This window comes from Trematomus bernacchii, unplaced genomic scaffold, assembly GCF_902827165.1.
Source record: "Trematomus bernacchii unplaced genomic scaffold, fTreBer1.1, whole genome shotgun sequence".
Lineage (NCBI taxonomy): Eukaryota > Metazoa > Chordata > Actinopteri > Perciformes > Nototheniidae > Trematomus > Trematomus bernacchii.
Genome location: NW_022987564.1, coordinates 13,307,010 through 13,330,189, shown reverse-complemented (window position 1 = coordinate 13,330,189; position 23,180 = coordinate 13,307,010). Strand labels below are relative to the sequence as shown.

The 23,180-nt window shown below is 40.4% G+C and overlaps 1 protein-coding gene across 1 annotated transcript; it reads left to right on the top strand.

Annotated features, from left to right (window-relative positions):
* Positions 1-889: 889 nt before the first annotated feature.
* LOC117477860 (myocyte-specific enhancer factor 2D homolog) lies at positions 890-22,674 on the top strand. The gene is given in 13 exon segments (XM_034124647.1): positions 890-1,075; positions 8,802-9,170; positions 11,508-11,711; positions 12,236-12,373; positions 13,228-13,444; positions 14,174-14,230; positions 15,000-15,181; positions 18,633-18,762; positions 19,159-19,342; positions 20,336-20,401; positions 21,579-21,629; positions 22,117-22,284; positions 22,286-22,674. Coding segments are annotated over 12 exon segments (1,746 nt in total). The 5' UTR covers positions 890-1,075; positions 8,802-9,116; the 3' UTR covers positions 22,581-22,674.
* Positions 22,675-23,180: the final 506 nt, after the last annotated feature.

Sequence of the window (23,180 nt, the reverse complement as noted above, 5' to 3'; positions counted from 1 at the left end):
GAAATATTTATTAAAATACTATTTAGAGAAGGGAAGGTAAAACAATCTTAACAGGTTAATATAATACTTTTTTACTACTGTGTATGTAGGCTACTAGGTTTCGGTAGTGAACATTTTTGGTAGAGGAAGAACATTCCAATACAGTCTGAAAATACGATACGTACGGTTCTTTTACTAGATATGTGTAATTTAGATATGGTACAAAATATATATGGACAAAGTTTTGGGAAAAAAACATACATTTCAAAACTGTTCCAACCTGACTTTGCACCAATTCGGTAGAATGGCCCATATAGCCTACTGTACAGTATGCTTGTACTGCAGTTTATTTTATATTTTAATAAAGACCCATCAAAGGTGATTTAGCTGTTGTCCCAATACTTACTCTACTCTAGGCAGATTATCCAAAACCAAATGTTTAGCAGGCTATTTTGTGTCAAGATCCCATAACGTCTGCTGGCACGATACAAGAAGGTCTGGGAGAACAATCTAGACTATTTACGCTTCCCAACACTCAACATTAGTCTCTTTAACTACCCCAACAGGCCTTTACGGACGGTTATCCACCGTTTTACAAGGCTGTTGTGGTAACAGACGTGACAAACAAATGGCCTAGCGGGCTGTCTTATGGAAAGCAGGCAGGGCACAGTGGGGCTACAGTGACATTTTCCCCACATGCAAAATCATGCAAAAGGTAAATACTGAAGCGGAGGGATACAACCACTATTGCAGAACATGGCCGTCACCTCCGTCATGTCCTCTCGCAAAGACCAGCCCACTTTTGCGAAACTGCGCTCTGATTGGACGAAAGGCTCGCACGTCAGCTTCTTATTGGATTACCGACGGGTCAATCACGGGCTAATTTCAATGACGTCGATCGTACACTGGGTTCGCTGTATCGCCCGGGTGGACAGTATAGTTACTTCAACATTAAATGGAATACAATGCCGCGGATTCCTATACATAGAGACGTCACCTCAGCGTAATTAATTACTGCTTCGTAATTAAGACCTTAAGACATTAGGAGCACGTGTTGACTGGCCTATTTTCGAGTTTTTATCAGCAATATTTCAGGGTAAGTGGAGTGATACATTTCCTTCCTGCGTCTTTTCTCCTCGCACAGAAGCTGACCTGCTAGCTTTATAATTTAAATAAAGCAAAGTAATTATCCTAAGAATCACTGTATTGGTTTATATAACATATAGGAATAGTCAGTTTTTCAGTACTAAATGTACGTAATGTGATTTTAAAGTAGTGCGTGCTACAGCTTGCATAGTCGAGTTATATGGAGAGGAAGGTAATGGCTGTCGGTCGACTCGTAACTTGAACATTGTGAAATGGCCTGTTTAGAGTAGCTCGTCCTTTGCTCTGTGAATCATCCCCGGCTGTGGTGACTCAAACGAGGGTAAGCCTATTTGGTTTGTTAAAAATCAGGATATGATAGTGGTATTGGCTTCCAACCTGTCACATTAGAGCCAGTATGGTACCTGTCTGTCTGTCGTCAGTGGGCCTACTCACTCAGTCTCCATCTGTCATAGTTTTTGTAGCCATGAGTCCTGCTCACTCTCTACAAAAAACTAACCTCATGTGGACCTCGTATATCAGATCTAGCATGGTCAGTAGTTTCATGGCATTAAGATGAAAACAGACACATACTTTATCGGCTTTTTGTTAAAAGCTGCTCATTCAGCTGCATTTTTCCAGATTCCTTTTAACAACAGCCTCAAGAAAAATGATACTTTCTTGATACGTTTAAGTTTGTTTGTGTGGAGTGCTTATGTAAGATTGTGTAGACTGATATTAATAATGCCAGGCAGCAATGCTGTTGGCTAAAGGGCATTTGCATGGCTTTATTTACTGTAAGTCTGACTGTATTACATGTACCATAAGAGGAATCCTAGTAAATGTAGGACACAAGTGACGATTTGAGCATGGGGATCTATGTATTCAGTACAATGGACATAAGCAGCTGTGGTTTTGACTGATATCAACATCTGAAGGTAGTACAGTCACAGTGATTGATTGTTGTGGATGACACATTTCAGCAATCAGTTCTCCATCAGCAGCAGGTATATTGTATCGAGTAAGTGTTTTGGATTTGCTGCTGAATCCTTTTTTTTTTTTAAGTCAAAGCCAAGTTCTCCATATCAAAAAGATTCACATTTCTGTGTTTGCCTCACAGCAGGATCAACAACTTGGCTGCCCAAAGACCTTGCTACAATATTATCAACAGAAGTATTTTATTAAAATCCTTGAAATAACAGCGTTATTGAAACTTGCACTTCCTATGGGTATGATTTTAAGCTGACAAAGCCAGTAGTGGTGGCCAAAATGAACAGGATTAAATCAACCAAAGGTTTCTCAAAGTCCTCAGCAGCATCTGAATGTGCTGTATTAAACAGTAAATGCAAAGGCAACATCTTTTATTCCAAGTTTCAGTCCTCTGTGTGGGGTGAAATACTTCTGCCTAAAAAGTTGTTATTGATATTCTCAACTACTCAAGCATAATCCTGGGTGATTTACTTTCTATATCCTTTTTATTCTGTTAAGTGGAAGGGACAGTAAGACCTTGGGGCTTTCATTGGAGGAGTTGTATTGATTTGTCTGCTAGAGGTTGTTTTATAGCAAGACATGAGGAGTCAAGTAATACATGAAAATATGTTCTTATTAAATAGTTTAACTAGGTACTATGCTTTGAGGTAGTGTTTTTTGATGGCAGTGAACTTGTTACACAGAACTAAGAATACTGTACGTTAGTAAAACTATTTTTTTTTGTAATGGTTCAAATAACGATCTGTCTGAAAAAAGTGGCAGCTTTAATCGTAGTAGGTGGCATGTGCATCTGAAATGTAGTGTTGGTTAAGGCCCTGACACACCAAGCAGTCACCAGAGAACTCGCCGACGCCGACTGTTGCGTCGCCGTGTTCTCCTGCGTCTTGGCCATGTGTCGCACTGGAACACACCGCAAAGACTTCAGCCGAGCACGTACGAACTGCGCATGCGTGAGTGGCAATAACTCTCCTTACCAGCAGGCGGCGGTAGTGTGTATTCTTCATTCAAAACAGGCAACAACCGGAAGACAGAGAAGAAGAACAGACTGCGTGATCTAAACAAACTACAAATAGCGTGTGCGTTCCATTTTCACTCTCGTCCATCGAAAACATGTTTCGTGCGGTACTGGAGCTATCAGCCATTGGAGTGTTGCTTGTGGAAGACATTCTCAAGCAACCGTTTCGCTTCTCATGCACTGATTCGCTAGCTGAACAGCCAATCAGAGTGATTTCTTTGTCCGACTGCCTGTGGCCGACGCACGGCCGATTCAACATGTTGAATCGGCCGTGTTGAGGTCGGCCATGAAAGGCCAAATAAGGCGTGTCACGGCCGACGGTGCGGGACACACCAAATTGAGTTTGGGCAACAAGGCACGCTTCGTCGTCCGACTAACGAAAACGGCTGATTTCGGCCTGGTGTGTCAGGGCCTTTACTCTTTAATTTGGTTGAAATGTAGTCCAACCTTTTTGATAAATAGGAGATTTTTCATGCAAACATTTTATGATTTCAGCTACCTGAATTCGAGAATTTGCGCCTTTTTGATTGATAGTAAACTAATTTAGTTTTGGACCGATTTAATTTGAAGAGGCCACCTATACATTACAGTGGACATGTTTCCTAATTTTCTGACATTGAAGACAAATCGTTCAAAACAATTATCAGCAAATGTACTGATAGTCACATGTCTTGTTCGTGTAATTGTTAAAGGTGACATAAATACATTAATCTTTCATCACTACATGTTACTTTTTATTGTCAGGTGAAAGGTTGCTGCAGAGTCACGAGAATATGCGAGTGCAAATCAACGCTCTCCATCTTTGGGGAGTGGAGATTGAGCCATTAAGGCCGTCCTAAAGCCCAGTCTGAGGGATGTGGATGGCCAAACTCCACTGCAAGTCATGTTTGAGGCTCCAACCACTTATCTCAGGGCTTTGGCACATTTCATTGGCCAGTGCATAATCCGCTAAAGGTCATAGCCACTAATTACACTGCTCCAAAACAGACAGATGCCTACCCTGAGCTTGATTGCGCCCTCCTTCATCAGAAGAAATGTCAAGGGTTGCATAACCATCACTTGGATGATTCCAATAACATGTGCGTGGCTCACTTTGGTAAAAGAGTGACCAAATGTATGCCCTTTTAATAAAACGAGGCAAACCTTGTCCAAGCAAAAGGCATTCATTTTCTGCTATTATACACTTCTATCTATTGTCTTTTTTAGATTGACTTTTAAGCTGTCTTATTCGGCTTCAATGGCTCTCCGTATGTCACAGAGCGAGCTTGGCTGGCCGGATGCAGGGCTCAGTTTTAGCGAAGCGGCGACCTCATTATCTTGGCGTTCAATCAGTCCTCCGGCCAGCTCCTAATTGAGCCATCAGCGCCTTAAGGGGGACGAGGAGGGAAGAACGTGTCAATTACAGTAATGAGGGGGCAGCCATGCAGAGGGCAGGCAGGGAGATGGAGGCTAGACAGAAGCCTTGCAGTGTTGCCCCGTTCTGCTCAATCCTCGGCTAATCAAAGATAATATTCTAGCTTGACAGTGGTAAAGTTACTCAAATCAGCAGGGAAGAGAAGTTTTAATAATTTTCCCTTCTCGCAGTGGGTTATTTCTACATGTCTTGTTGTGCGAATTGTTCAGAGTTGGTGCCTTAGTGCTGCACTAATGAATGATGACGTCCAGAGCCGCTGTGAATACAGATATTTATAATGTATGAAAATCTCCATGAAGGCGCAGCACAAACCACATCATACATGATTCAGTCTTTGGAGTATTGTGTGAGGCTGTCCGGAAGTAATTGCTAGTCTGTGTATGTTGTTTGACAGCGGACATCATTTAGTGGGATTCAAACACTTTTAAGTTGTGTTTTTTGCTTAGGGCTGTTGTCACTGTTACTTATATAAACTTATAACATTTGAATAAAAATGTTCTTTTTGACATGATCATGTTATCCAATACATTGGCCTAGTATGTCCTTTTACAGCAGTGATTTCCTACTGAACATACTCGTATTCAGAAAATTGTGCAGTAGCTAATATGAGCTAATCGAAGCCATTATGCAACAATTAGTCAACGACTGAAAAATGCAATAACCTTTTGAAGTCATTTATCCAGCCTGTATGATTTGCTGCTTTTCCCACTGTTAAATTAATAAGTTTGGGTTTACATGACGTAATCCGTGGTAATTGTTTGTATAATGAATGTTCGTATGATGCTTATCTCAATGCCAGCTGCAACAAAATCGCCCCTTGTTATCTTAACAACACAAGACTTTTTTAAAACATCACATTGAGCTCTGAGGCATGATAACATCAGTCACATTTCTATAACAATATATTTTAACTAGTTTTGACCATGAAATAAAAAATAAAATAAATATGAGAGCATTGCCCAAAGTGACGTCCTTAAATGTTTTGTTTAGTCTGACGAAAAGTCACAAAAGTTATTCAGTTTGCTTTCATAAACAACAAAGAGAGCAAATCCTAGATGCTGGAACCTTAAAATGCGTAAAAAAAGTAGGCCAAATTCGATCATAAAAAAAGTTTCTGCTTATTTTTCTATTTATCAATTGATCACATTTTTATACCTTAATCAGAATATCTGCCAATATAGCGTTCAATAGCAATGCTCGCTTTTTGTCAAATTTAAATATGTATAATTCACTTAATAGAAATCATTGGAATACCTTTCACCTCTGTAACAGGAGACCAGGGATTGCTGTGGTGACTGAATGAATAGTGATAGTAAAAATGTATTGTTTTTAATAATGACAGAGAAATTAACTGTATTTATTGTGGGTCATTCTTTTCACAGCTGATTCATTTGAAGAATTAATTGTCTTCTGATAGTAACATCTTTTAAAAACTAGTTAGTAAGCAGGAAAGTGAAAATGGATTGCTAAAAATATGGCTGATACAGAAGGTTGAAGTTTCATATAATACTGTTAACGTAATACATGGCACTGATAGAATGACACTGAGATTTTCAGAGTTGAACATTATATGTTGGATTTTATTACAATTTCTGATTAACTCTCGAGCTGGTGCTCTGAAGTGTTGAAATGTGGTCTGTGGAGGCCCTGTGTGCTCTCCACTGGAGTATTCAATTTTTCCGTCTGGCCTGACAACAATCCCACAGGAGAGCATGGTCATGGAGGGTTAAGACTGAAGGGAAAACTTAACACGCCTGAGCCTTTGTGTAGCAAGGAGAATGGATTTCAAGGAAGCTAATGTATTTAGTAACGTAAAGGCTTGTTTTGTTTCCACTTTTCACTACAGCATGGAGACTAGAATCTTGAGCCCTACCGTCTTGATTTCTACTCCAGAGCTGGTGTAACACCAAACCAGTTCCTTCATTGGGGAATTTATACAAACGCATACATAATAGCAAAACAAATGTGTAACAAAAATTACAATCAAAAGTATCAATCATCTTGGACTGCTATGGTTCGGCATATTCTCCCGAGTTAACTTCAGCTATGTACAGTATGTCGTTCTGAATATATATATATATATATATATATATATATATATATATATATATATATATATATATATATATATATATATATATATATAGCTCTCTAGACTGTAAATAAATCACTTATATTATACATATTACATTTGTGTTGTACACTTTTGTTATAGTAGTATTTATTTGTATTTTTGGTCTAGTATTTCTATTTTCTCGACTCTTGCATACCCTCTTTTTTATATTTCCTTTTTTTAATGCAACAAAAACACCAAAGCACTTTCTTTATAGATCAATACACTAATGGTCAATAACCTGATTCTGATAGAGGACAGACACAATGGGGGAAAGGTTCAGACAGTTAAGAAGAAAAAACGATATCTTCATACTCAATTAACCTATGGGAATGTGAACAATAGTGACAAAGGCACATTTTATATACCAGAGCCCAAAGAGTTATCTTCAAATCAGAATAGCTAGAAATGTCATGTTGGGCATTTCTGGTTGAAAAAAGATTTTTTTAATCAATCATTAAAATAGCTGCCAATTACTTTTCTGTTAATCTTCTAATTAACTACCGATTAATCGACCATTCCTATCATCTCCAGGGAGCGCTTGATTTAATGTAGCAGAGCGGCCACCTTCAATGCAAAGCATCAGCATCACACCTGAGCAAGTTTAATTAACTGATGAAGCTAGAACTGTGATATGATTAACTGTGCAGTGCAACCGTAAACTTCATTTAGGTTGTAGACATATTTTAGAGGAAGGATATGTGCAGCTACATTACTGTTTAGTTCATTTGGATTCGTTATGAAGATTAAGTATAATTTCTAATTCTAGATGCAATCAAATGCATAGTCTGCAATATATAATGATGTCATGTTGACACGACTAAGTAAAGGGAAACTGTTGTACACTGCTGTATAAAGATTTATAAATCTGGATCCACTCCACCATTAATGATGCATTGATGCCGCACAGCTGGTTACACCTGCAGACATTCATGAAGGAATATCACTTTGGAAACAATTAACCCTTTGACTCCAGCAGCTGCAACATGACCAGGACACTGATCAGCTTCTTTAGTCTCACATATCTCTGTAACTCACACACACGTTGTCAAGGCTTCTTATTCACTCTTGTTCATCATTTTTTTATTCATGACTCACAGACATTTGCGTTCAAAGTATGGCCAATATAAAGAGTACCACAGATTCAGCCTGTGTTCAATATGCCTCTGATGCCTTACATATGTTGGACTGACACCCAACACATGCCATGAACACACATGAATGAGATTGTTTCTTATAATATTCTTCTGTATGTAAATAATCTTTAAAACATGATTTAATATAGAGCCTTCTAAAGCAGCCTTGACTTTCACATTTAATCAATTATAATTCATCTTAAAGCTCTTAGGTTGTCTATACTGAGTCCGTTTCACTGATATTTCCTCCTAGAATAATGGGCTTTTCTTTGTTTGTGTAGTGTTGTTACTGAATGGCCCTACAGGGGCTAATGCACCCTGCGTGTAGAAAACATGCTGACCTTTTGCTTGTACATCCTGATGACTCAAGTTTTTTACGATTCACTAATCTATTATCTATCTACTCAATCAATCATTAAGCCATTACAAAGATAGAACAATAATAAATGGCAAGAGCTTATGATTCATTGATGAGTGGATGGACACTCAAATTTGTAGTTGGAAATGAAATACAGTCGTCCACAGATTTTGGACTCAGGAGCTGTTAACTGTCGATGATTAATTAGTTCATAATACTGCCTTGGATAGGGTTTGTGTTTCTACATGCATATATCCACCTCTTTTTATTGTAATGTGTAGGAATCATCCATCTCCTCCGCTGCTTTACCTGCTGAAATGTACTATAGAGAGATATGCAACACAAACCTCTCCTGACAGTCACCTTGAAGACCGAGTAACAACATAGCAAAGCTTGAGATTAAATCATAAACCCTTTAATGTAAATAAACAAAAAACCTCTCACTATATCATGGTTGTTGCTTCTTAAGAATGAAGTGTTGGTTAGACAGAAGCCATGATGTGTGCCTGTGACCCCCCCGCTATAATAATAAGACATCATTGCTGTCTTCTTTGTTATTATATACATTCTTCTTTTTTTTTCTCACATGAAATTATTTCTTTATTTCTAAATGCACGACCTTTATGAACTGATCTCATTGAACTATTTCCGTCACATGTCTTGATTTTGATGTTCGTGTGATATTTGAGTAACCGTATCTCTGTCTCTTGCAGGAGAGCAGCGCCCCCCCCTCTCACCGCAGCAGCTGCAGGGGAGTTTGTCACTTTTTTCCTTGTTAACCAAACGATGAACTGAGGACCTTCACTTCTCAACATCACACATCTCTTCATCACACTCTTCACTCTCGAGTCGACAGCTGCTTCCCCACACCTGGCCAGGGAAATGTGTGTGCACGTGTCCTCGGATGCATGACTGTGTCTGAGTGCTTTTGGGCTGAAGTAAGCGGTAGAAGACTGCACTTCCTCTCGCACCCTCTGAGAGGCGTTTCTCCACTTCACTGACATTTGTGTCCACGACTGCAAAGCATCATGGGTAGGAAAAAGATTCAGATCCAACGGATCACAGACGAAAGGAACAAGCAGGTGAGTCTTAACGAAGTTACGTTACTCTTTTCTGTGGCTGAGTTAAAAATCCAGCGTTTTATTTGAAGTGTTTTTATAACTAAAAGTGGTATTACCCAAGCAGAACTGATTTTAAATTGTTTTTCGGAATATTATTCAACACCATTTTTAAGCATTTATCATTCAAATATATTGGAAAAGATGATCTTTATACTTATGAAAAGGCTCAGTGATTAAAAGAAACTTGAGTATCAACATATTCATATCACAGATGATACATCGTGCAGTTACTGAAGTCACACTGTGATTTTTGCCAGGCAGATTTGGGAACTCAGCAGTTGGAAATCATTTGCAGATTTACTAAATGAGTTTTCTGATTCTCAAGCTGCTCTATTGTTGATCTGGCTTTATGCTTGTATCATTGTCCCATTCAAATATACACATTAGCTGCAGTGAAAGGTCTCAGTTGCTCTTCAGCATGATGGCCTCAACAATTTTCAGCTCCATTTGTTGTTTCCTTTCTCCTCACAAGTCTGCCCTGCATAAGGCTGGCCCCCCGCTTCACAGTAGGGACGGTGCTGTTGGATGAGTTTGTGTTCTGCTTTCATCACACCACAGAATATTTTTGACTGATTTTTCTCAGTCCTCCACGTGTTACATTTTTGTATTTTCAAAACCCAAGCACACTGCCATGCGTCATGTCTCTTTCTCTATTTCTGCCTTCCTGCCAAGCAGCCCATATTTGTAAAATGCTGCACTTGGATCAACAATCACAGCAGCTCCGTCACCGTGGCTCTTGTTTTCCTCCCTAACCAGCGTCTTTCTTGTTTTCCCAGTTCGATGAGTAATCAAACAAAAATGTTAATTTGGTATTTTCAGGGGATTTTTATTCCTGTTATCACTGTTTTTGTGAACTCTTCCCAGCTGTGATATCAAACTCTGACAGATCCGGTAGCTGTTTTTAGATTAAACAAAATCTACTACTTAGACAAATAGTGTGCGGCATTGTATGCATATTTCACTGAAATATAATCAAATCACTTTTTGATCATTTTTCAAATCAAACTTTTATAAAACATCTTAATCTGTGTGAAACAATTAATCAAACATTTAATTCCCAAACTCTTGTCACCATGTCCTCTGTGCTTTTGACATGTACTCTGAAAATAAATGTATTCCCATTCATCGTTACGTTTTATACGTTTTTTCAAATTGTGCTACAATGTAGTTCTCTACTCTATCCTTAACATCGAAGTACATCAATCCTCTGGTTTTTATATCAAATAATTCAGCGCAACATTATAGAATATGGGCAACAACTTAAATAAACAAATGTCGAAATGAACAGCCCTTCCTTTCAATGCATATTCATGTTTGTACTCGCAGTGAATTGAATCGGTGACTGGTTATTGCTTGAAAACCACAGTCTGATTGCTAGGGATGCTCCGATCGATCGGCCGCCGATATCCACTCTCTGCCGATCGATCGGTGCTCTCTATAAATGCCGATCAGGAGAGCCGATCACATGACGTAAAATACATGACACTTTTCTCTGCGCGGCAAAACAAGCTCGCGAAAATGGCTTCACCAGTCTGGCAGTATTTTAAGGTGTCCGAAAAAGACAATAAAATAGCGGTATGCAACGTGTGTGTGAAGCAGAAATCCTGCAGCTCCACCCGCTGTGACGGACCGGTGAGCGGAGCAAAACACACATTAAGAGTTAGACCTAACACACGTAGCTATTTTATCTACCTCTGGAACAAGCTAAACTAGTTATAAATATATTTATTCTTCACTGTCGGCCCCAAAATTGGCAATCGGAGCATCCCTAGTTATTGCACTGTTGTGCTGATAGTTATGAGTCATAAAAGGCAATAACAAAAACAAGAATGCTTCATTACTGAGGCTGAAAACTGCCTCTGCTGGTGCAGTCATAGTTCTGAAAGCCCAAGAGAACCAACAATACCATTTATTGGATATATGTTATGTGATCATATTTTTCATTACTAGGCAGCTGAAACATTACTCGCATAGCATCAACATATTCTCCTGAACTGTGAATTTCATTTTGATTTGCAAGTGTAAACCTCTTTTTGTGTGGATTACATCAAACCCAAGAATATTCATTATTTTTTATCTCAACAGCGTGTTAACCCTTAGAAAGGGAAACATTGAGACCTTAGAAATAGTAGAACATGTGAGTGAATGGATCAAGTGAGAAAGTTCTACACAGCAAAAGTCAGGTTGTTTACCTGAATTTCTGACCTTCAGTGAGTTTTCTTAGTTTTTATTAAAGCGTGTGTACTCAAACAACGTCCCGTTTCCCCCTCCCCATCTTTCTCTGCTCTTTTCTCCCAGGTGACATTCACAAAGCGAAAGTTTGGCTTGATGAAGAAGGCCTACGAGCTGAGTGTGTTGTGTGACTGCGAGATCGCTCTGATCATCTTCAACCACGCGAACAAGCTGTTCCAGTATGCCAGCACTGACATGGACAAGGTCCTGCTCAAATACACCGAGTACAACGAGCCTCACGAGAGCCGGACCAATGCCGACATTATCGAGGTAAACGAATCAAAGCAGCAGCGTTGGTGTACGAGTCGCAAACTTGCTTGAGTTTTTCGGTCATCTAAAAATGTGTAAAAACAGACCTTAGCCTTAAAGAGAAATAAGATACCAATCATCCTTTATAGAAGTTAACAAATTCCCCCTTTTTAAAAGTGGAAGGCAGTAAGTCAAGTACAACATTTGAACACTTATCAACTACATTGTGCAATCAAAATGTACTTCATAATGTCTATTGCCACTTTAATAAAACTCCTTAGTTCCTCCTTGTAGCTTTTACACAAGAACACACTTTTCCACATAATCTGGTTAAATTAAAACTACAATTCTTGTATGAGAAACACCAGGACCATGATATTTGACAATGCAAATGTAGAATTAAACAAGGCTCCTCCTCAGGTAGTGTTGCTAATGTCTCACTTACATATTTAATCAACATTTATATAAATATAGGCATCAGAATTGAACTTGTATTGGAGTGTCAAGCAGCTGATTTTATTCTACCCTAACTTTCTTTTTGATAGACTTTGAGGAAGAAAGGCTTCAACGGGTGTGACAGCCCAGAGCTGGATGGTGAAGACTCGATCGACCAGAGTCCCCTGAATGATGACAAGTACCGTAAGACCACAGAGGACCTGGATGTCCTCTTCAAGCGCTACGGGGTGAGTCATCTAGTATACTATAAAGACTATTCTGCTTCTCTCTGGACTGTGGAATAAAAACACTTCTTTGTTATTATTCTGTGTTTTGCTCAAGCGCCTACAGGAAACGGCTACTGGGGTGAAGTTCCTCTAACCGGTTGTTTCACACTTTTTATCACCGGGTCTTTTACAGAGAGCTAGAAACTTCAGATCAGCACAAGAGATAACAGCTGTATGATCAGTCACTATCATATCTGGTTCATGTTAATAAAGCACATTTCAAGCAGTTGAGGAGATGGAATTATTTGAAAGGAATTCTAACTAATACTCTCTTGAAACTTCACTTCAGCTTTTTGTTATTTGGACTAACAGTTTGTTAGTTCTTTCCGGCCCTATGTGTACTGCTTCTGTCCTGAAAACCTTAACTAAATATTATACGCTGACGAAACTCACACATATCTCTCACTTATATCAAAGTACCCTGGTGGCCTTAAATTCATGCTGTACTTCCTTTGAAGAACCTCCTTCGAGCATAATATGGCCCCTTTAAAGTGTTACTTGGCCCTTCAGGTGTATACATTGTGAATTTATCAGGTAACTAAATTTGATTAAATTATGTAATGATGCTTTGGTCACACCAGTACATGCTAAACCATCTGCTTTGCTGAGTTAAAACTAAAATATATTCAAATGTGTCGCTTACCTGTAATAGAACCCAGTGGAAAGATCGCTTTTTAAGAATATTTAAGCTAATCAAAGATGTTGTGTATACTGTATTTGTGAAAGTATGATTTCTGAAAAGTGGCGATGAGGCCGTGAGCAGTTTTCTGTGCGATGAAGAGTAAAAGTGAGCTTCTCCCCTCCCGGCTTTGCAGCAGTCCACCGCTCCGTCCCAGACCTTCTCCATGCCAGTCACAGTGCAGGCGTCCAATCAGAGCACACTGCAGTTCAGTAACCCTGGCAACGCGCTGGTAACTACCTCCTATGTAACATCATCATCGCTCACGGATACCCACCTCCTGTCGCCACAGCAACCGGCTCTCCAGAGAAACACGGTGTCTCCTGGGTTGCCACAGCGACCAGCCAGTGCAGGTGAGTGTCCTCAGTAGATTTATAAACTCCGGCAGAAACAGAGGGTGAAGACGTTCACGTTCATGTTGCATCTGTTGTTACCAGGCGTCATCCCTTATTTGTTATCATTTCATGTACAGATCTGATCAGTTCGTCAGGACGGGGATCACATTCCTCTGCACTGTTCGACTGTCTTTTTACATTTGAAGTTTCTATTTCTGGTTTTTGAAAAGCTTATCATGTCTCCAGTCAAATATTATGACGTCGTCACCCAAAACAAATCCTTCATATTGAGGTTTAAAAGAAACCTCAATATGAAGCAAACGATACATTTGTAGCTTCATTCATAAAGTAAAGTTTCCTAAATCAAAATTGTATTTGCTGCACAGCTTCTTCTTTTTTTAAATAATGTTTTAAATTAATTCATCGATTTCGTGATCGTGTTTTCGTCTTATCTGGGCAAGACAAATTCAAGAGGTTCACAATCTGTGAAATGCCGGGTTAATGTGTGATAAAGAATCATTTTTTGAAAGTAAGAAAGAACTAGAGAAAAATATATTTTAAGGATGAAAATTTGATTAAAAGAAAAATAAGTATCTAAAAAGTGTATATTGTAGGTGGGCTTGGCACAATCTCCAGTGTGTAGTGTTGTTAAATATCACATTATTATGGACTATATTTCAGAACATGTGAAACCTTCTGGTGTTGTTTTGGGTGTTTATTCACATCCTCTTTTTCCTTATTCGAAAGGTGCTCTTCTTGGAGGCGATCTGAATAATTCAAATGGAGGATGCCCAAGTCCCGTCCGTGAGTCCTCTACTACTCTACTGCTGCGTTTGTTCAGATCCTGAGTCTGTTTAATCCTTATTTGTGACCGTCAAGAGTTCCTCAGGTATCTGGTCTGCATTCGATGATTAATGCCAGCCTTCCTCTCCTCCTCTGCACCATCTGTGTGTGTGCCTTGGAGTGAACAGGGAGGCCACCTGTAACCTCAAAAGACATGCATGGGATTCCCAGCAGCTTTACTATCACTTTTTAACATTATAGGACATCATAGTCTTTTAATTTTTCCTAATTCTTTCTTTAAATGTTTGTGTGTGGTCAAATGTTCTAAAGGGCTCCCAAATCACATGTATTTTTTGAAGAAATGTTGACATTACAAACAAGACTTTCCCCCTTTGAATGATTTTAATGCAAAGCTGAACTAAATGCATTTTTCCTGGTTAGTTACCATAGATACCCATCAAAAATATATAAATATTGCAACACTTTAAACAATGGGTCATAGGCTAGTCCATTTTGATACTGCATGCTGAACAGAAATGTACTATAATAAAACGTACAACATTATTACTTAAATTCAATTTGACTCTGGATGAGGTGATGTTTGCCTTTTTATAAGTCTTATTCAGTCTGTGAAATGTGTATACGTGAGAGCGTCTCAGAACAGGACAACAGTCGGGAGAGAAAGCTGTGGAGGAATATTTAGAGTCTGAGTGGCGTACCCCGCTGCTCGCATTCACCTGTTTGATTTTCCTATTGATTCCTGTCCATTCGCACCTCTTTCCACCCGCAGCTAATGGATACACCAGTGCCAGGGCCTCCCCAGGCCTCCTCACCGTTTCCAACGGCAACAGTCTGGGGAAAGTAGTTCCGACCAAGTCGCCACCCCCACCTCCGAGCCCCCAGATGGTCAACAGCCGCAAGCCAGACCTCCGAGTCATCACCTCGCAGGGCGGGAAGAGCCTCATGCAGATGGTGAGCTCAACCAGCCTGAACTGGTCCTTTATACAATAAGAAGATGTCTCTTTATACCTTTCTGTTCACACATGTAGTTACCTGGGATCATAAATAGTGAGGGTCTTTCAAATAAAAAGAACCCTGACGCTTGAAACCCTAGAAGTTATTTGTATTAACTTCAGAGAAGCACATCTTCACTGGCCAATAAATGAAATGGAAACTCTACAAAAACATTGGGAATTGATATATTTATATTATAATATAACAATTTACAAGGCCAAGTCTCAGATGAATCAGCCAACTCCCACTGACACTGATAAGATTCCTCAGAACCTTATCAGCTAAACATGCACCCACGTCTACTGACATCTTCAACTCACACGGTCCATTTGGAAAGGAGCTCTTGATTGTATCACGCAATCTTCCTCAGCAGTTTGACCACTACCATTTTTTGTGTGTACTTTAAACCTCTAATATCTGTATACTTTTCATGTGTGGATTGGGTCAAACCAACGGATAAATATCACCTGCAGTTGCTCTCAGAACTTTGTTTTGGTTTAAGGGCCTGCAACCTTTGTATTCAGTCTCAGCTCTGCCCTTCTCCAGCCAAAAGGCTCTGATAAACCCACTCTACCAGCGCAGCACATAACCTCAAACCATTTCATTACTTATTTCTGATCTTGGCAACAGGAGAAAACTGTCTAAGAAGATCTTGTGATACGACCAAAAGCTGCAGAAGTGACTAAATGGATCTTTTGTCAACTCTTTAATATCCTCCTAATGATGGAGGCGAGGTGATAGGGCACCTTCTGATCTCAGGTCCTACACAATAACTGTTACAATTAGCATACTTTGAATTACTTAAAAGGTAACGTAAAAGTAATCTGTTAGTAAAAATGTTATGTGTATTTCTTTTCAAATTGCTCTCTTTACCCTTAGTTATAGAAATGAATCAAACTGTCTCTGTTACCCTTGCAGACAGAGGAGGAGCTGGAGTTGGTAAACGAGGTGATTCGCGTCAGTCACTCGCATGAGTCGATGGCCATCGGCTGTTTGCACATTATGAGCATGGTTACGATGTAGACTTTCTCATTGTTTTGGTCTTGCTCCACTGACATTTGTTTTGGGATAGTCTTCAACTTGTCATTCCCACCTGACTGCATGAGGTTCATGGTTGTGTGGTTAGGATCATGATCTTCGCAGTGATAATCTAGAAACATGAGTTATCCTTGCTCGAGCAGAATGTTCCGAGTGATCTCATCTGTTTGAGCCCGGCCCATTTACTTCATGGTACGATATCACTTCGAAGCATGGGTGTCTGTTCACTTGGCATTGTGGTACGAAGCGCCACGGAGCATGTTCCCCGGCGCCGACGCTCATTTTCACCTTCCATTGAAATTAGAGTCAATTAGAAAAAACCCACTGCCGTTACATTAACAGCATGTCACATAGGAGTCATGTCTTTCATATGGAAAGCTTAAAGTGTTTCATACTTTAGGATTCTGTGGCTCCTAATATATATAGTTGCATTTGTTTTAAATCAAATGATAAGTGTTGTTAGGAGCAGTCAATAAGTAGATCAACTTAAAGTTAATCGGCAACTATTTTGATAATTACAATTCTATTAAAAACATCTCGATTGGAGAAATGTCCCGTTTCATCTCATAATAAACTGAATCATTTTGGGTTTCCTTTAAGGCAAGACATTTAAATGGCTCGCCTCAGCTTTGATTATCTGCGATCAACATTTTGAAGACCAAACAAATTATCAAGAAGAAACCGCAGATTATTGAAACAATGATATAAGTGTCAGTTGCAGCCTGAGTTAAAAAGCATGAACATTTAAAAGTTGAACAGCAGAGACCTTATTGAGAAATGTTGTTAAAACATATTAATCGAGGAAGTGTGTTATCCTTTAAAATCATCTTAACATTTACTCTGAGGGACGATGGCTTCTGCTTTCTGCTGCTCGTGCTGATTGTCAGGTGACCCCCCCCACCCCCCTCCCTTTTTTACTATTCCACTCAAAGTTGACAGGCAAGAATCTCATTTCCAGAGGATAGTGATTCATTGTCATCACCCTCACCCTGCCTCCCCTCCTCACCTCTTCACAAAGGGAGTTAATTGAATCTGGCCCATCTCTCTGGTGTATCTCCCCTCCCTCCCCCTCCCCCCTCTCCCTCTCACTGTAAATGTATCCAATGTTTCCTCTCAGGATCATCTGCATTCACAAGGTCTCAGTAGTCTGAAGAATCATTTCAGAGCTGAATTATGGCCTCTTTTGCTTTTCTGTATGCACATCTTTATTTGTTCAGTTTCCTTTCATGTGTGGTGTAATTGATTTGACCCAGACTAAGACTCAGAGATGTGTGTCTGTCAGTGCAGATACATGATGATACGACCTCATGTGAGCAGTTTCACACATTCAGCAGCATATCTGTTGCCCCTGTGTTTGAGAAATGCTGCATTTGTCAACAAGTACAATCTTGATGTTCAAACACTAAGCAAGCAGCTGGCGTGTTCAGAAAGCACCCAGGCAGCAAACTGAAAGGCCTGTAGTGACATCCACTGGAGAAACAGGATACTTGCTGCTCATTCAGTTTCAATGTTTAAGACTTGGGTCACAATAGTTAAAAAATAACAACAATCAGTTCCTGTTTTATTCTGCATACATTTATAGTTTACTGTGGGACTGTGTAATGCATTCTGAAATGTTGTCAATCTCAAAGTAGAATATAAAATGTTGCATGTACACTTTGTAAAGTATAGCAGATTGAAGAATTGTATTTCTGGAATTCTTAGGTTAAGCAATGACTTTATGTATCATTCAAATAATGAGAGTATTATTGATAATGTAAATAATTGTTTGTTGCAGAACCCAATCGTATTATATAGTCCCAATACTTGATGAAAAACCTACACAGTTCTTGTGAAAAATTATTTAGAAATTAAGTTAGTGTGAGTAAGTAGTGAATGACACTTTCACAAAATGTCACATTAAATTATGTAATTCGAAGCATTAGGTATTTAATTTAAAGTCTGAAGTAAAAAATGTAACCCACATCGTGGCCTTAATTTAATACATTATCTATAAAGCACAATTTCCATGGTTAGTGTCTCTTTTTTTCTAATCTTCTGTCATCCTTAACTGTCGCTAATGAATAAAGGCATACATTGCACTTTAAAAAATCCTTAGAAACTCTTAGATAATTATATCTGATGGTTGAACAAACTGCCTTAATGTTATATGATTTATGGCGTAATCCAAATAAAGAAACTTTTCTTGGATGCATGACATGAAGAACCTGCGGACAGTAAATCCTCCTGACTGAGATTTACTTATGAAGCCATAAACACATTGTCATTCCCAGCATGTCAGAATGTACTTTACTAAAGTGAGTCTTTCAGCATGAGGCAACACAGGCCGTTGCTCCGCTGTGACTAACATGTCGGTGTCTTCCTCCGTCAGAACGCCCAGCGGCTGGCAGCAGGAGTGCAGGCCGCTCAGAGCCTCAGCACGCCCGTGGTCTCCGTGGCAACGCCCAGCCTGCTGGCTCAGGGTCTGCCCTTCTCCGCCATGCCCACCGCATACAACACAGGTGAACTGAACACAGCAGCTCAAATATCCTCTTAGTTAAGGGGAAAAGCAACAGGCTGAAGTAGCTATTCTGTCGGCTAGTTTGTTATTTAGTCTTAGTTCTTTGTCAAAGTCTTTTCAAATCTGAATATAATGGAACTTTTCAGTCAATGTCACTTTTGATTCTTTCTACAGAGCCCTTTTTTAAATAGACTTAAGTAAATGAGTTTGACTATATCCTTCTGACTGGGCTCATTGTGTGTTAACATATATTCCTGACACAGGAAATGTTCCGCATACATGTGTTAATTTACCTCCATAGTTCATTAAAAGTGAATCAAATCACATTTTGAAACCTAAGAAATTAAATATTAGATGTGAACTTTGTTGTGATTTTTATTTTTGTATCCCCTGTCAGAGTACCAGCTGACCAGCGCAGACATCACTGCTCTACACGCTCTGGCGTCACCTGGCGGCTTGCTGCCCACCAGTGTGTCGTCATGGCAACAGCAGCAGGTTGTTTCCCAGCAACAACAGCAACAGCAGCAGCTACAGCAACAACAACAGCAGCAACTAAGTCTTGCCTCCCTCAGCAACTTGGTGTAAGTATTTTCTTCATTTTCTCCACCGCGCTGCTTCTTGAATTTAAATCAGTTTCCTCAAAACTGCTCCGACACTCGCGTCCCGCCTCAGGGAAGGTGGTGGTGGCGGCGGCTGACATATTTATGGTGTAAAAGCTCTGTCTCCTGACAACCCTCATAATACTTTACTACTGACCTTCGCTGTCAGCTTGCATGATCTCCATACCATGACCTTTTTATACGCCAGCAATTCACATTCCTCTTTAGTGAATTGACCTCTCACCAGCATCTCACCATCTCAGCCTCTTCATAACATCAATCTGAATATCTCCTATTCAGGTTCGCTGGAGTTGATGCACTTGAGCGGTACAACAAAGATCCTTTGTTAGTGACATTAGTAACTGCAGAATGGATTTCTTATTAGATCTATTAAGCATTTAACCCTTTCTTTAGCTCCTATGTACCCCGCAGTTTATTATTTTACAGTATGTTGCCTGGATGTGTGCATACCTTTTGTTATAAATTATGTTATTATTTACTTAAAATATGGAATAGAGCTTTATGAAACTATACCAAAAAGCAAGTTGCGTTCTGCCAGTGAAGAATGACGTGCAAAGACAAGTCACAAGTATTACCTACATGGAACGCAATTTGTGTTATGTACTGTAAACACCCTTGATAGAAAACCTTCACCTATTTTTTTCACCGTTTTATATAAGATTCATTTATATCTCAAATCAAGATTTAATACGAATATTTATTTAGTAAGCACGTTCTAAACAAGGTTACAAAGGGCTTCACAGACATAAAAACAGAAACCACACTATTACAAAAAAGAAAACTGAGAAGCTTCTGTGTGAAATCAGAGGACTTGTTAAGATTTGATATCCAGTTTAGGCGTGACGAGCACTGAGCAGGCTCCGGTTTAGGCGTGACGAGCACTGAGCAGGCTCCAGTTGTGTCTCCTGCAGCGTGAACAGCAGATCTTGAAGTGTGTCTCTCTCTCGTCCGCAGCATGTGGGGCGTGGACAAACAGAGCGATCTGTGCAGCCAGGTGTCCAGTCTGGCTGCCAATCTGAGGTGAACAGCCACTGCTAGTGTGTGCGTGTGTGAAATGGCATGACCTTATCTCTGGGGGGGGGGGGGTGTAATCCACTTTGCCTTTAAAGGGCTTCTATCCAAACCAAACGACACACAGTGAATGTTAAGGCCATACTTTGTGATTAAGAAAATACATAAGTGGCCTTTAACATCAACTTGTTTAGCCTAAAGAAATATAAAGGCTGGTTTTAATTTAGCTCACAAAATAAGGTGAAGATACATTTTCATTACGATACTTCAGTTAGTACATATTACAAGTATTTGCTGTATAGAAAATGAGTATCACTCATAGAATGAAACACAATATATTTCTTAATTTTATTTAACTAGCAGGAAGTAGTTGTTCAAAAAAAAAAACGTTTTAAATGTTTATTTTCTACAGCCAGCATATGCAATTATACAATTGTAACACTACAGCAAAAGTTAATTAAATATGATATAATGATATAAGTAATACGTTTTTCTTCTACTGGTACATTAGACACAAAAATCAAGTTTCTGATTTTGAGAAATTAAACAGACAATAGTTCCCCTCCTATATTCTGCCACAGCCTGGAGCAAACACAAATACGGTGGCCTCTGAGGACCAAACGCATGCAAGAGTTAAAGCCCAGCAGTCAAAAACATAAAATGGAGAAAATTACAAAATGCATACGAAAGGAAAAAACATAACAAGTATTGAAATCCAGAATTAGAACCAATGCAAATATAAAACTAAGTCAAAGCTTCAATACGTTTGCTGACTTGTTCCTTCTTTGTTCCCTCTTTGTTCCTTTCTGCTGCACATTTCTGTTTGAGTTTTTATTATATGGGGTCCTTGGGTCCCTATTCCTTATAACAAATGTAACTTAATGTAGGCCTTACCTTAGAGCTCTTGAATGCATTTTTTTAAGGGCCTCTGTAAAAAAAAAAAAAACATACATTTCAAAATACATCACTGTCCTGTATTACCACATTTATTCCTGAGTTTGTAGATCAGAAAACAAGATTTTCCTCGTCACATAAACTCAGCAGATTAGGGTTTTTTATTGTTTCTGAAGACATTAATAACATTATTGCTGTAATAATGTGCAATAATGTGTCACCCTTCTCTCCACACATGCCTTCTAATCCACCTCTCCCTTTGGTTTGGGCTCATCTTGTTTTCTCCCCACAGTGTTGGCTCTCCGTCCAACCTGCTCTTGGGTAGAGACGAGTGGTTGGGCCGGTACTGTATCACACTTCCTTTTTCCTGTCTGTCTGTTCGCTTCTGGCTGCCCCCCCCCCCCCCCCCCCAAGCATGTCCTCTGCAGTCAAACAGGAAATGAGACGTAGTTCCGGTTTCACCGCGTTCTCTAACCCGCTTTTATTTCTCTGACTATCATCTGTCTTTTCTTCACATCATAGCTGCCTCACTGCGACCCACCCTGTCACACCAATCATTTCACGCTTCCCGGGCTGTTGTGTTGATCTTTTGTTTACCAGTGGGGGGGGGGGGGGGTTTATTCTGCTTTGAAGGCTCGGAATTGATTATTGATGAATATAGTGTTGCTTCTCCCTGTTGGTGCTGTGCCTTGTTTTTGGAGTTTTTGTCTCGACACGTTGACCTTCCAGTTTCTTTGTACGCCTTTTTGTAAAGTAGCTAATCATTTGAATGTTTTGTTTTCTCGCCTTTGTCCCTCCCCCTCTCACTGTGCCCCCCCCCCCCCTCTCAGGCCGGTGACGCACATACCTCAAGGCGCCATGCTGACCGTCAACACCAACTCCTGTGTGAGCATCAAGTCGGAGCCTGTGTCCCCGGGGCGGGACCGCAGAACCCCCTGCCCCCCTCCGTCTTCATCCACGCAGTCCTCCACCTCAGGGGGGGGCATCCTGAGCGCCCCCCCCCCAGTACCCGGGCTCCCTGCTGTGCCTGGAGCCGCCGACCGGCCGCTCGCCCGCCGACAGCATCAGCAGCAACGCCAGCTCCTTCGAAGGCAGCGACCGCGACGACAACGGGGCAGCTGGTGGAGGAGGAGGAGGAGGAGGGGGGGGCAGCGCGGCCGGTGCTACAGGGGGCGGGGGTCCCGGCGGACGCCCCGACTTCAGCCCCTCGGCGGAGCTCCTCAGGGCGTCGAACGAACCGGATCAGGAGGGAGGAAACATCAAGCGCATGAGATTAGACACCTGGGTCACATAGAGCCGCTCCGCACCCACAGTGGAGTTCTGGTGACACACACACACACACACACACACACACACACACACACACACACACACACACACACACACACACACCCTTTACACCCCCACTGCCCCCACCTCACTGCCATGTGACACTATCATCACACACCTGCCTCTGTCCAAAATTATACAGCTCAGCTGCGTCTTTGCCAAAAAACCATTTCAAACATCTAAAAGTCCTCTGAGTGAGGAGCCTCTGAGCTCAGCTGGATGTCCCGTGTCGATCCGTGAAGAACGGACGGTAGGTTTTTAAAGACTTCTTGCTTGAATGGACTTCGTATAGTCATTTGTTTTGGTAGAAAATGAGGTGTTGAACTTTTTTTTTGTTGCAATCTGACAAAACCATACAAACATGAATCTCTCACATGGTTTCACCTTCATGTATTTACATAGACATTGTTCACGGTGGCGTGTGGTCATTATGGGACTTGTACGACTCGCCGCTTCTCGCTCTTTGAACGCCAACGTCGCTCGGATCGTGTGCCGTCCATCCTTCCATTAGTCACCTCCTAACTGCACTTTTGGATAGAACTTCATCTGGACACGTGTTGAGGAC